The sequence below is a fragment of the Chiloscyllium punctatum genome, chromosome 32 (assembly GCF_047496795.1).
Source record: "Chiloscyllium punctatum isolate Juve2018m chromosome 32, sChiPun1.3, whole genome shotgun sequence".
In the NCBI taxonomy this organism is placed as follows: Eukaryota; Metazoa; Chordata; class Chondrichthyes; order Orectolobiformes; family Hemiscylliidae; genus Chiloscyllium; species Chiloscyllium punctatum.
The window spans coordinates 62,023,809-62,038,867 of record NC_092770.1 but is presented as its reverse complement, the minus strand read 5'-3'; the positions used below and the strand labels follow the sequence as shown (position 1 = coordinate 62,038,867).

Genomic DNA, 15,059 nt, shown 5'->3' with positions numbered 1-15,059 from the left:
GGTTCGCAGCCAAGCTGAAGTCTTGCACAAACTTAAGGGCTGGAGTCTAGAGCAAATTTAATGAAAAACTGGTTCAGTGATCACTGACACAGCTGCATTAGTATTGACCTCCATTTTAAGCACTTAACCAAACTTTTATCTTGATCAGTTCTGATTTAGATGTCACTAAACAATTTAGCTATTGCAAACCAGATGCAAGTCAAGTTTCCACTATATGAACTCTCCTTGAAGCCCTCCTGAATACAGGTTCACGAACTATCGTATCGCATTTAACTCTAGTAGGACTCAGTTGCTGTCTTAAATCTGCATATCTACAACAATTACAATGTCTTACTGGGCAGGATCCTGAAGAAAACTGTAGCCATTTGGCAGAGACAAGGCTTAGTTCTGAGGTTTTGCTGTAGGCTGACTTAGAATTACGTAGGTAAAACAATGACTGCAGATGCTGGAAACCAGATTCTGGATAAATGGCACTGGAAGAGCAGAGCAGTTCAGGCAGCATCCGAGGAGCAGTAAATTCAACGTTTCGGGCAAAAGCCCTTCATTAGGAATAAAGGCAGAGAGCCTGAAGGGTGGAAAGATAAGCTAGAGGAGAGTGGGGGTGGGGAGAAAGTAGTATAGAGTACAATAGGTGAGTGGGGGGGATGAAGGTGATAAGTCAGGGAGGAGGATGGAGTGGATAGGTGGAAAAGAAGATAGGCAGGTAGGACAAGTTATGGGGTTAGTGCTGAGCTGGAAGTTTGGAACGACGGTGAGGTGGGGGAAGGGGAAAATGAGGAAACTGGTGAAGTCCACATTGATGTCCTGGGGTTGAAGTGTTCCGAGGCGGAACATGAGGCGTTCTTCCTCCAGGCATCTGGTGGTGAGGGAGCGGCGGTGAAGGAGGCCCAGGACCTCCACGTCCTCGGCTGAGTGGGAGGGGGAGTTGAAATGTTGGGCCATGAGGCGGTGTGGTTGATTGGTGCGGGGGTCCCAGAGATGTTCCCTAAAGCGCTCTGCTAGGAGGTGTCCAGTCTCCCCAATGTAGAGGAGACTACATTGGGAGCATCAGATACAATAAATGATATTGGTGAATGTGCAGGTAAAACTTTGATGGATGTGGAAGGCTCCTTTAGGGCCTTGGATGGAGGGGAGGGAGGTGGTGTGGGCGCAGGTTTTGCAATTCCTGCAGTGGCAGGGGAAGGTGCCAGGATGGGAGGGTGGGTCGTAGGGGGGGCGTGGACCTGACCAGGTAGTCACGGAGGGAACGGTCTTTGCGGAAGGCGGAAAGGGATGAGGAGGTAAATATATCCCTGTCGGTAGGGTCTTTTTGGAGGTGACCTAGAATTACTTTTATCACGATATTTCTTGAGTGAAAACATGTGCTGATGTAAAAGCACAGCCAGTCAGGCCGCATCCGAGGTGCAGGAGAATTGACATTTTGGGCATAAGCCCTTATCAGGAATGAATAATCATGAAACGCCGATTCTCCTGCTCCTCGGATGCTGCCTGACCGGCTGTGCTTTTCCAGCACCACACTTTTTGACTCTGATCTCAAGCACCTGCAGTCCTCACTTTCTTATATTTCCTGAGTAAGGCTATGCAATTACCTGTGTTAAAGTAAAGCTTGCCAAGCTCAGGCAGACCGGTGAGGGTGTCCAAAACCATTGGAATATCTTGCTACTCTCATGCTTTAACTGCCGCATTTTATAATGATAAAGCCAGTTGTAGCACTAGTTTAAAGTCCATTGAGCTTCAACCAGTATTTCTGCATATTCATATCATTGATCCTGCATACTAGATGGTCTCTAAACATTTCTGAAGGTTTAAAGCAAATTCACACGCTTCTGTTAGTCATCTTAAGTTAGTCAAAAACCCTTATACGAATTTTCCTGGTTCTTGAATTATTGAGTAAAAATTACCATGTCTCAGAGTTAAAGGAGGCTTGGGTCATAATATTCCTTAACTATGTCAATCAATTCTTGATAGGTTGTAGTACCTGGTGCCTCAGGAAAAGTTAGGCCTCCTAATGACAGAAAAAGCTCCAGCTCCACAGGCTGTCAGGAGAATCATTCTTTCTTTCATCTGCAACAATATCATTTGCCCTGGAAATATAATTTTTTATTTATATACAGAGCTTAGTCCTTGACAATAAGGTCAAATGAGTGAAGCTTCTCTAACAGTGGCATAGTCTTTGACAATAGAAGTGCCTCTAACTAATGCAGGCATTCAGGGGCTTAATGTCCTCAAAATTTAACTTTTTATGTCAGCCAGGTCTCCCTGTTTGGGGCTGTTAATCTGGTCCAATCGGGGAATTTATATTCTATGATGCTCAGGTGGTGGACCACGTTACAATTACTAAAATGAGAATGCCTACATTTATTCCTATACTGTTTTTCCTCATAGTTTTTAGCAAAATGAAAAAGTTGTTTGCCAAGTATTCTTCTGTATAATATTTTTAAGTCAGTTTGAAAAAAAAATGGCACAACTGAGACTTAAATAAGACGATCATTTGATCAATGCACATGCTCACAGAAAGAATGAATGATATTAGAATATGGACCTAAACAAGAAGGTCACAGAGATCAAACATGATTGCAAGTGTAATCTGAATGCCAATAACAAAACTATATTGCCCAGAAGAACCACCAGAGAAAGTAGAAACAAGCTAAATCAAAGATCTATTTCTTCTGCAGTTGCATGTATAAGGAAGTTCACAAATTTGAGACTGGAGGGAAAAAAGAAAGGTAAGCCCATGCTCCTAAGATATAGAATCTGAAAAAAGCTGGTAATGCAGACAGATGGAACTGTATGAAGGGAATCACACAGCCAATCTTCACTTTTGAGGAAATTCTGATTTTTCACAGGTCTGTTTTGTTTATAACGTTGCTTACATAGCTATAAATCCAACAGCAAAATTTTGCCAGAATTATAACAACAGCCTTTAAATTAGCTTGTTAGATCTTTTTGGGCCTATATTTCAATCAATTAACATGATGGATTGCTCATTTGAACCAAAGAGAATACAGTTATATACATTCAAATTCATGCATGAATACATAATTTCACAAAATTTCAATATTTACTGTTTACGACTGGATTATGCAGTTATCGTAACTTCACATTATTGGGATCAAATTAAATAACCCCAAATTCCAGCATGTGGATCACAATATGCAAATAATCCATACACTCGCACAAAGTATAGGCAGGCATGTCACGTTTATGCTACCTAGCACACATGAACAGGGCACCAAAAGTGCTGGGTTCTCAAATATATTTACAGTCCACCAACATGACTTGGGGGATGAACAACTTTGTAAACAAATTTGTTCATGAAACAGGAGCAGAGCAAATTGTGAGGAAGTTACAAAGAGTCTATAAAAGGATAGAGGTAGGTTAAACAGGTGGTCAAAAACTTGACAGTAGGACTAGCATTTGAGAAGTTACATGGGATTGCCAATTTTGGCCAGAACAGAAAAGTAAAATATTATTTAAATACAGAGAAACTACAAACACCGAGACTTCAAAGCCCTCGTACATGAATTACAAAATATCATCATTAGGGTACACTGACTAATCAAAGAGGCGATGGAACACTGACCTTCACTGCAAAGAATTGGAATAGAAGTAGCTAAGTCTTGCTACTTAGGGGTATTACTAAGACCACACCTACAGTACAGGGTACAGTGTCAATCCGAACTTAAGTAGGGCCACCGCTCCGTTGCATTGGAAAAAGCTCATAAATGGCTCAGTAGGCTAATCCTAGGAAGTGATGATTTTACTTGGAGGAATATTTGTGCAGGTTGGGCCTATGCTTAATGGAGTTTGGAAGAATGGGAGGAGATCTTATTGATCCATAAAATTCTGAGGATGCTTACCTCATAAAGGAATCTAGAACTGGTTCTTGAATTGTTGAGTAAAAATTACAATGTCTCAGAGTTAAAGGAGGCTTGGGTCATAATATTCCCTAACTACGTCAATCAATTCTTGATAGGTTGTAGTACCTGGTGCCTCAGGAAAAGTTAGGCCTCCTAATGACAGAAAAAGCTGCAGCTCCACAGGCTGCAGGCTTATTTCTTTCAAAAGAGGGGGTCTCCAATTTAAGAGAGAAATGAGTAGTTTCTCCTCCCAGAAGATTTTTACTGTTTCCCACTAAATAGGGCAGGTTGGGTTATTGAATATTTCAAGGCTAAGTCAAACTAATCTTTGCTCTGGATGAGCAAACAAATCTTTGCCTGATCAGCAAATTAAGACAGGTCGGAAAATGGGCAACAATAAGATCAGCCTTGAACTTACTGAATTGCTGAAACAGGCTTGCGTGACTGAGTGGCCTGTTTCTACTGATATTTCCATTTTATTTCCTAACACCTTTACAGTTTAAAGTTAACTTGGGTGGCACAGTGGTTAGCACTGCTGCCTCACAGCACCAGAGACCCGGGTTCATTTTCCCGCCTCAGGCGACTGACTGTGTGGAGTTTGCACGTTCTCCCCGTGTTTGCGTGGGTTTCCTCCGGGTGCTCCAGTTTCCTCCCACAGTCCAAAGATGCGCAGGTCAGGTGAACTGGCCATGCTAAATTGCCCATAGTGTTAGGTAAGGGGTAAATGTAGGGGTATGGGTGGGTTGCGCTTCGGCAGGGCGGTGTGGACTTGTTGGGCCGAAGGGCCTGTTTCCACACTAAGTAATCTAATCTAATCTAATCTAATCTTCCAAAAGGATATGATAGTTGCAGCAGGTGGCTTTGAGTCTGTGTAATATTAACCTATTCTGGAAAACAATGACAAATGCAAATGAGAAAGGCAGTGAGCAAAAAGGTGGTCTGCAAACCAGGACATGGAGCAAAGGTGGCACAGAGGCAAGCTTATGCTGGAGCAATATCAGGCACAGCTCCACTGCAGAAAATTTAGAGGTGAATCAGGATTGCAGTTACAAATAGGACAGCCTTCTTTCCCATTAGACAGAGTTTTTTTCACCCTATGTTGATCTTTTGATGCTTCTCAGGAGATCCACTATTCAAAAGAAGGAGTCTCCAATTTAAGAGAGAAATGAGGAGTAGTTTCTCCTCCCAGAAGATTGTTACTGTGAATAGGGCAGGTTGGGTTATTGAATATTTCAAGGCTAAGTCAAACAAATCTTTGCTTGAAGAAAACAGTTGACTGAGAAGGTGTTCAACACATTGGCTTTTACTTTGGTAAGCCTTCTTCTCAGCTAAGTGAGCTTTTTGTTTCTGCTTGCCCCTTCCAAACAGCCAGACTCCAGGGTTCACACTCTGCCAAGTTTCAAGCACCTATTAAAGCTGATATCATGACAGGTCAGCACCTTAACAGCTGGGATGCTTTCTGACTAGAGCAATGTTTGACCTAGTGGGGCACAACATTCCCCCCACCATCCTCCCACCCCAACCCTATGTCAATCAAGTTGTGATAAGTGGATATACCTGCTTTCTCTCATTTTGTGTTAGACTGTGGAATAATTTCATTAACAGTCTCCAGAGAATAATAGAAAGTCGTTGCTGCAGAATTTCAAAATCAGATTTCAGTTGACGTTGAAATTGCTGGTGAGACTCTCAGATTTATTACAATCCAAAAAAAAATGCCCAAATCAGGCTGGAAGTGTCACAGAGAAACTGAGGGGAGAAGGAGAACCTTATCACAAGAAAGCAACGGAATCCATCCAGTTCATAAAGTATAAAAACACAAAAGACATGTGTGTCAAGTCACACAAAGAGTAGGCTAGACAGCACATACAACGATTCATTGCTGTGGAACAAAGAAGCCTCATAGGCACAAGATAATACCCAGCTATTTAAAACAAAGCCACAGTACCTTTAAAACTACAGGTCATTTCCAGATCTACAGAAGACAGACACATTAATAGAGGAATATAAAACTACTCAGCAAAGAAATACAATATGCAGTGGTGGATGATGGAAATCTGAAAGGAACTCAGCAGTTCTGGCAGTGGAGCATTTAAATAAAGTCAGTATTTTCATTTCCAATTTCATCTGGAAAAGTACAGGAAATATAACTGGAATGAAATTCCTGCACACCTATCTGATATGGCTACTATACTAATAGTGTATGTAAACTGAGCCTATTCAATCCTTCATATGACATACTGAAATTAAAACTTAATTACAACAGTATACATGTGCAGTTCGTGAATTTAATCAGAATCATTCTACTCTATGTCACTTTAAATTGTTATCAAGCTGCAGAGAGTAGTATGAGTGACCTGAGCCCTAAATTATCGATCAAGCTTCCAAGGTCTGTCTTTTGGCAGATGTGTTAGAATAGCTCCAAGATAATTTTGTTTTGCTTATTGGAGTAGACAGAAAATTCTAAACCAAAGGAGCTGATTTAAAAAACAAGACTGAAATTGATCAGGATTATTTCTAACTTTGTTAAGACATCTTTTTGAAAGAATTTGGAGGTCCTTAAAATATAATTTTAACCATCCCCTGCTTAGAGATTAATGCGCTTCCTTTGCAGTTCACTGTAAATCTATGGTTACTGGAATAAATAAAGTACATTTTTCACATGGATACAAATCTTAGTGTTGAATTAGTTTTGTACAATCTAAAAAATCTTAACATTAAAATTATATTTGCTTTATATTAACTAAGCAACCTACTTCAAAATAAACAAAACTTCTTCATCTAGGTTTAACAGTACATCCAAACCCAAAAGTATTAAACTGAAATACCTACTTACCTGCTGTCACAAGGTAGGAATTAGGATCATTAACATCACACACAAAATTCTGAGCTGTTGAAGAAGCTACGGTTCTGGTAGTCGTGGGGTAAGTGGGTTTCAAAGTTGTACTGCTGACTGCCTGCATTGTACTGCTACTGTAAGGGGTAGCTGTGGGATTACCAATTTGGGTTTTGGTGACTGGTACAGTCAAAATTGTCATAAGAGTTGGATCCGAAGAGTTTCTAACTGGTGGAGGCGATGGAGTCAGTAGGAATGAAGTAGCAATCAAAACTGTCTCTGTAGATGATGGTAAAACATTGGGAAAAGTATGCAGTAGGGTTGAAGTGGAAGAAGAGGGAAGATCAACAGTGGAGCTTGGAGTATCTATTGTGATTGCAACTGTGGAAGGCAGAAAATTTGAACTGGTGAGAGTGCTCCTCTCTGTGAAACTTGATTCAAAAACAGATGGCATTAACGTGGGTTGTATTACTTCATCTGAAGGTGACAGTGACTCAAAAGAAGGCATCATTTCTGAAATACTATGAGAATAGGCAGTGATAAATGAAGATTCAAGATCTACCGCAAGATTTGTATGGTTAGTAGATGTTGCCAATATATTCAATGTGGAGTGTTCTGGCTTTAGAAAAGATGATTCCAGATTTGAAGAACTCAACAAATTTTCAAGATATGTTGTCTCAAACACAGATAAACCTTCTGGATAGGATTCAAATAAATTTGAGTATTCTGTCACTGAAACAATACTCGCTTCTGTTGAGAAAATACTTATTAATGAAGAAACCAAATCCAGAGATGGTTCCAGGATGCTGGTCAGTTCAAAGGATTCACTTGCTAAGAATTCTGGTAAATGCGTAGTCACGATTGAGGGGTAACTTGCATTTTTGTTCTGAGGTAAAGTTGATTTTAAATGCTCACTAGCTACACTGAATTCATCAACTGTAGGTGCAAATGCGAAGGTTTCTTCCATCAGCAGTGAAGGACTAATTGTGCTAATATCAAAATTATCCTCAAAAGATGAACGTAATACTTGATTTGATGGATAGATAGTTGTAGAGGTGGTGGTATAGTACGGTAAGACTGTCAGTGATGGCACAGATGAAGTTCTTAATTTTGAAGAAACCGTTGGAACTGAAAAGTGGGTATTGTAGGCTTCAGAGTCTAGCAGTTCTGAACCAAATGAATCAAAGACTAAACTGGATGCCAGGACAAATGCAGCAGTGTTTGACAAACTGAAAGGGATAATTTCAAGATCATCACCAGATCCAAAATCGTTAATAAATGACTGTGTGTGAAGTAATTTGGATGGAGAAAGTAAAACTCCATGTGGAGAGAGGGATGTATATATGTGAGTGGAAAGCAACGGCACACGAAACTCTGTCAGTATCACTCCATCCGCTACTGCATTATTGTCAACTAAAGCAGCATCTGTAGATAGTTGAGGTAAGTCAGATGTTGAACATGCTTCAGAAACCAGCTCTGATGTTAAACTAGCTTTGATTGGAGTTTTAACATGATGAACCAGAGATTCTAAAGTGATCTTAAACTCTCTTTTGCTACTGAGGAATGCAACATTATTTGAGGTTGAAGAAATCTCATTTTCCTGAGTGAAATCTTCCATATGATGAGAAAAGATGGCCTCTGTTCTATAAGTTGCATCATCAATGTGACTCAGCAAGTCTGTTTCACTGTATTCCATGAAGTCCAAATTTGCCATTGTTTTACTTATGGCAGGTTGGAAAGCACGACTGACTGCGATTGACGAGAATAAAGTGGTTATAGGTTCAAATGACAGTTTGCTCGATGGCAGAATAGATATGTCCGAAACTATTCTAAAAGATAACGGATAAACCAAGATGGAATTTGAAAGATGCAATGAGATCTGTGGTTCTGATGACTGCCTGGTGGCACTGTTTTTCAGAAAACTAAATGGACTTACTGGTGATGACAATGTTGGCGTAAGCAAATACAGTGATGTAATTAGTTGGTATTCTTCAGTCACCATTGTAACTGATTCTGATGAAGCAGTGACTTGTGAATTATAAATGGCTGAAGATTCTTGAGAATCAGACAACACAAGCTTTCCTGACCAAGTTTGATTTTTGACTTGCGTCAAGGTTTCTTCAGAGTTTAGTTGGATTCCTGCTTTTAGGTCCAAACTTGACTGCAAGGCTGATTCCACAGCAGTAGTGCTTATTTTGGATTCCTGATTTTGCTTTGTTAAGGCGGATTCCAGTGTGTCATTTATGTCCAGATTTTGCTTGTGTGTCCTGCCTGACAATACTGCATCATCTAAAAAGTGTTCACCTGCAAGAGAACAGAAAACAATTATTAAACATATTTCAAGGAGGTATGAAACAGTCAACATGCAAAGCATATTGGAATAAGCTTGTTTTAATAATCGCTGAAATTTTCAGTAAGAAATTTGCACAATAAAAGTCTGGATAGCTCAATGCAAATTTTGCACTGTTGTGCTGAGATCAACCAGCAAGGGCCATTCCTGGTCGCAGACAAGATCTTAGCAGTCATGATTGCAAAAATGCCAACCAGCAGTACAGAACAAAGGTTCAAATACAATCCAAGCATCAGAATCACCTTGTGGGGCTGTCTCAATCAACATCAGCATTGGTTTTGCAGTCTTGATTATCATTCCCACTGTAATGCAGGTGTTATATGTTACATAAGAGAATCATTTACAAAAACAAAAAAGAATCAACAATATTCAGACAATTGATCATGACTGAATTTTTCCACTTAGGAGGGCTTATAGTAATTCAGTGGTCATGGAATTAAACAAAGAAAGATGACAATAAAATCCACATTCATGTAGTGCCTTTGACCAAGGACATTTCTCTGAAATGTAACCAAGCAGAACTTAATAGTGAGCCACAAAATAAGGTAAGTCCATGAACGGTAAAGATTCGGAGGGATATGGGCCAAATGCAAGCGGGTGGGACTAGTTTAGTTTGGGATTAAGGTCAGCATGAACTAGTTGGACCAAAGGTTCTGATTCCGTGATGTATGATTCTATAACAGCTTGGATTTGAAGTCAGCAGTAAAGCAGTGGCACTCATCAGTAACCACACTGAGAAATGTGAACCTCCTTTATTTGTTAGCTGTGTAAGGATTCAACATCCTCTCCCAAATGGTCCATTTTCAAGAGCAAAGATGTATTGCAGTGAATACAAGAACATGAGAAATAGGAATAGGAGTAGGCTATTCAACCCTTGGAGTTTCATCTACCATTCAATGAGACATTGACTGAGTTCCTACTTAAGTACTGCACCATCCTCTTATCACTTGTTTTTAATACGTAGATACCTATCACACTCAGTCTTGAACATAATCAACGACTGAGCCTCCTCAATCCTCTGTGCAAAAAATTCCAAAGATTCATCATCCTGAATTCACAAATTTCCCTTCATCTGTCCTAAACTGTCTGCCTCTTATTCGACAACGATGTCCTCTAGTTCTAAACAGAGTCAGGGTAAACATTCTTTCTGCATTTACCCAATTAGTTATTGCAAAAATGATGCATGTCTCGCAGCCCTCTACTCCATCTACTCCAGCAGCCCTCCACTTTATCCGCTCTAACCCCAGCCTCACCAAAAAACCTGATGACAAGGATGGCACAGTAGCAGTGTGGTGCACCGACCTCTACACTGCTGAAGCCAGGTGCCAATTCGCAGACATCTCCTCCGAGTGCCCCCCTCAACCACAACCTCATCTCCCATCACCAAACCATCATCTCCCAGACCACCCGCAACATCACCTCTGGGGATCTCCCTTCCACAGCCTCCAACCTCATTGTCCGTAAACCCCACACCGCCCGATTCTACCTCCTACCAAAGATTCACAAACCTGACTTCTCCGGTCGACCCATTGTTTCATCCTGCTCCTGCTTCACTGAACTCAGCTCTGCATACCTTGACACCGTACTGTTCCCCATTTGTCCAGGGGCTTCCCATCCACGTTCAGGACACCACTCATACCCTTTATCTCCTCTAAGTCTTTCGTTTCCCCAGCTCGCAAAGCCTCATCTTCACCATGGACATACGGTCCCTCTACACATCCATCCGCCATGACGAAGGCCTCCAAGTCTTCCATTTCTTCCTTTCAAGCTGTCTCAACCAGCACCTTTCCACTGACACCCTCATCTGGCTAGCTGAACTGGTCCTTCGCCTTCCAAACCTCCCACTTACTCCAAACCAAGGGAGTAGCCATGGGCACCCGCATGGGACCCAGCTATGCCTGCCTCTTTGTTGGGTATGTGGAACTGTCCATCTTCAGCAGTTACATCGGCACCACCCCTCACCTGCTCTTCTGCTAATGCCGATGACTGCATCAGCGCTACTTCGTGCTCTCACGAGGAGGTTGAGCAGCTCATCAACTTCACCAACAGCTTTCACCCCAACATCAAATTCACCGGAACCATCTTGGACACCTCCCCTCACTTCCTGGACCTCTCCATCTCCACCTCTGACGATTGACTAACCATGGACATTTAATACAAGCCCACCGACTTCCACAACTATCCATACTACACCACCTCCCACCCCAACTCCTGTAAAGAAACCATCCCTTAATCCAAAGTTCTCCGCCTCCGTCACATCTGTTCCCAGGATGACCAATTCCAGCTTAGAAAATCTCAGATGGCCTCCTTCTTCCAAGATCACAATTTCCCTTCCCACATGGTTGATGATGCCTCCAGCGTATCTCCTCCACTTCCTGCGCCACTGCCCTTTTTTAAATAGATATTTTTATTAGAAATTTAACATTTTTACAAGTTTACAAAAATAAACAAAACTCTCATATACAAACATTGATATACAATTAAATCAAATTTACAATAGCCAAAATTTAACAAAAGAAAAAAAAAACCGAAAAAGAAAAAAAACCAAAACTCAACTGTCTCCTAATCTAACCTACAACTAACCAGAGTGCATACTTAAATCTCTTACGTGCTCGGAATCTGTTACATCAGATGTAATAAAACCAGTATTCGTGCGGGATTCCTCTCCTAAGGGGCCCCGGACCAGCCAGGTTTGTAATCTCAATTAAATAAAAGCCCTTGTTAGGATAGCCGAAATATCTGTATTTATGTAATTCAAGAGGGCTGCCAAATTTTATAAAATAATTCCGTCTTTTGGTGCACCATATTTGTAAGGAAGTCAAGGGGAATACATTCCATAATTAATCTGTGCCAATTTGAAAGTCCAGGGGGGCCCCTCAGCCACCCAGTTCACCAAAATATTTTTCCTTGCACAGAAAGAAAGAATAGAAAATAGTCTCTTCCCGTGCATGTCCAGGGAGGGAAAGTTCGAAAAGCCCAAAAGGAGAGATACAGGGTCCACTTTAATTTCCATTCCTAAAATTTCTGTCAGGGTACTTACTACTTTAGTCCAATATCTACGGATCTTATGACAGGTCCGTAGGCAATGTACAAGAGTGCCCACCTCTATTTTGCATTTGGGACACATTGGAGATGTTCCTGCCTTTAATTTTGCCAATCGAACCGGTGCTATATGGGCCCTATGAACTATCTTCAGCTGGATAGCTTGGGTTCTGTTACAGGTAGTAATTCTTCTACCATTTTCCCTATTATCATTCCACGTTTCTATAGAGATTTCTAGTCCCAAATCCTGATTCCATGTTTTAAGCAACTTGTCCATATCTCCCGATACTTCATCATGTAGTAAATGATAAATAGTACTGACGGAAGATACCCCCACTGGTCGTAGGACATTACATTCTCTATCTGATTTATAAAGACTATCTAATAACATAGTCTTCTTCTGTATATAGTCTCGAATTTGGAAGTATCGAAAGAGGTCTCCATTAGGTAATCCGAAATTCTGACGCAGCTGTTCAAAAGACATCAGGACCCCATCTTTAAATAGGTCCCCTAGACATGAGATACCCCTGGATCTCCAGAGTTTAAAAGTGGCATCTGTAAACCCTGGTTGGAATCCCTATGCTCCCACTATCAGTGCATAGGGGGATGTTTTATATGAATTCCCCTCATTTTGCCACATTATATTCCAAGCCTTGATTGTGTTTAGTATTATAAGGTTTTTACAGTGATCTGTAATGATTTTCCTCTTGTCTGAAAATAAAAGGTTAATAAGTGGGTATTTTACTTGAGAGGCCTCGATGTCCAACCAGATTGATTGTGGATCAGACAAGACCCAATCAGCTATGTAACTTAATAGGGAACTTAACTGATATTTCCTAAAATCTGGGAAGTCCAATCCTCCCCTTGTCTGTGGAAGCTGTAGCTTCTTCAGCTTAATGGGGGCCGTCTATGATTCCAGATAAAGGAACCCAGCCAGCCATATAATTTACGTAGAGCCATCCTCGGCAGCATCACCGGAAGCATTCTCATAGGATATAGGAGACGGGGTAGGACACTCATTTTAATTAGTGCTATTCTACCCAACCAGGAAATTGGAAGGTCTCCCCATCGCTGGAGATCCTGCCTTATCCTTTCCAGTAAATGCACAAAATTAGCCTTCTACAACTGACCAAATACTGGAGTAATAAAAATGCCTAAATATAAGAAGCCCTCCAGGGACCAATGAAAGGGAAAAGGGGATCCGTCCACTAAGTGGGGTGTCATAGCAAGGCCACCCATTGGCATAGCCTCCGATTTTGAAAAATTAATTTTATAGCCTGAGAATGCGCTAAATGTATTAATAACTTGGATTAGGCGAGGTACGGACATCAGAGGATTACTGAGGAATAGAAGAACATCATTTGCATAAAGGGTAATTTTATGTTTACCTGTACCAATCCTTGGGGCCGTTATATTAGGGTCAGCTCGTATAGCTTCTGCTAGTGGTTCAATTATTAGCGTAAATAACAATGGCGAGAGAGGACATCCCTGACGGCAGCCCCTACCCACACTGAAGCTATCCGAACCTAATCCATTGGGAACCACAACCGTTTGGGATCACTATACAATGTTGAGACCCATTTGGTAAACACCTGTCCAACGTCAAACCTTTCCAATGTATAAAACAAATATGACCATTCAACCCTATCAAATGCCTTTTCCACGTCTAATGAAACTACTACTCCTGGTATCTTTCCCTGATGATAGGCTTGAATCATATTCAAAACCCTTCTGATATTATTGGATGATCTACGGCCCTTAATAAACCCGTCTGATCCTCCTTTATGATATGTGGCAGTACCCTTCCTAGTCTCAGTGCTAACGTTTTAGAAAGGATTTTAAAATCTACATTTAGCAAGGATATTGGTCTGTATGACGTACAATCTTCTGGATCCTTTCCTTTTTTAAGGATAAGAGAGATATTTGCCTCTTTCAGCGAAGGCAGGAGACAGCCCTGACTATATGCATAGTTATACATGTCCATAAGTGGACCGGCCAATATTTCTGTAAATTCTTTATAGAATTCAGCTTGAAAACCTTCTGGGCCCGGTGCCTTACCACTCTGAAGTTGCCTAATTGCATCAAGTATTTCTTGGACTGTTGGAGGAGCATTTAGGACCGATACCTATTCCAGAGTTAGGCCCAGAAAGGTCAAATTTTTAAAAAATGACTGCATCCTCCTAGTCCTATCTTCGCAATCCTGCGATTTATATAACTCAGAATAAAATTCTCGAAAGATCGCATTAATCTTTTTATGATCATGAGTCAAAATACCCGTACTTTCCTTGATAGACGTAATAGTCTGAGGGGCCTTTTTCTTCTTTGCAAGAAATGCTAAGTATCTACCCGGTTTGTCGCCATATTCATATAACCTTTGTTTTGCAAACAATATTTCCCTCTTAGCCGTTTGAGTAAGCGTAGTGTTTAGAGCTGTCCTAAGAGCCGTAGTCCTTTGCAATTTAATAATAGAAGGTCTATCAGTGTATGCTGTTTCAGCTGCTTTTAAGCGAGCTTCAAGCAGACGCTGTTGTTCTCCCTTCAATTTTTTCTGGGTCGCTGAGTAGGAGATGATCAAACCTCACGTGTAAGCTTTGATGGTCTCCCACATCATTGATGGATTGCTAGCCGTACCTGAATTAATTTCTAAAAAAGTTTTAAATTCTTGAGAGAAGTACTTTACAAATTTACTATCTTTCATTAGGAAGGGGTCCATACGCCAATGCCGAGAGGATGTCCCATTGTTCCTCGCCTTAGTTTCCATATATACAGCAGCGTGGTCAGAAATTGCTGTACTACCTATTTTACAGGATGATATGGAATTTAAAAAAAATTGAGGGGGCAAAAATCATATCAATTCTGGTATGACATTTATGTGGATTGGAGTAGAAAGAAAAATCTCTGCCCTGTGGATGAAGACATCTCCATACATCTACTAATCCTAATTCTTTGTTCAGATCCACCAATTGTCTAGATC

General features: G+C 40.9%; 1 protein-coding gene across 4 annotated transcripts in view; it reads right to left on the bottom strand.

Moving 5' to 3' along the window:
• LOC140458223 (UPF0606 protein KIAA1549) overlaps positions 1-15,059 on the bottom strand; it is a 263,349-nt gene that overhangs the window by 143,461 nt on the left and 104,829 nt on the right. For all 4 annotated transcript variants that reach the window (XR_011953457.1, XR_011953458.1, XM_072552494.1 and 1 more), the window contains exon 2: positions 6,694-8,997. Coding sequence is in view for 2 of the 4 variants with exons in the window: in XM_072552494.1 (XP_072408595.1) it covers positions 6,694-8,997 (2,304 nt within the window). In the remaining 2 variants the exon portion in view is untranslated. The remainder of the gene's footprint in view (positions 1-6,693; positions 8,998-15,059) is intronic.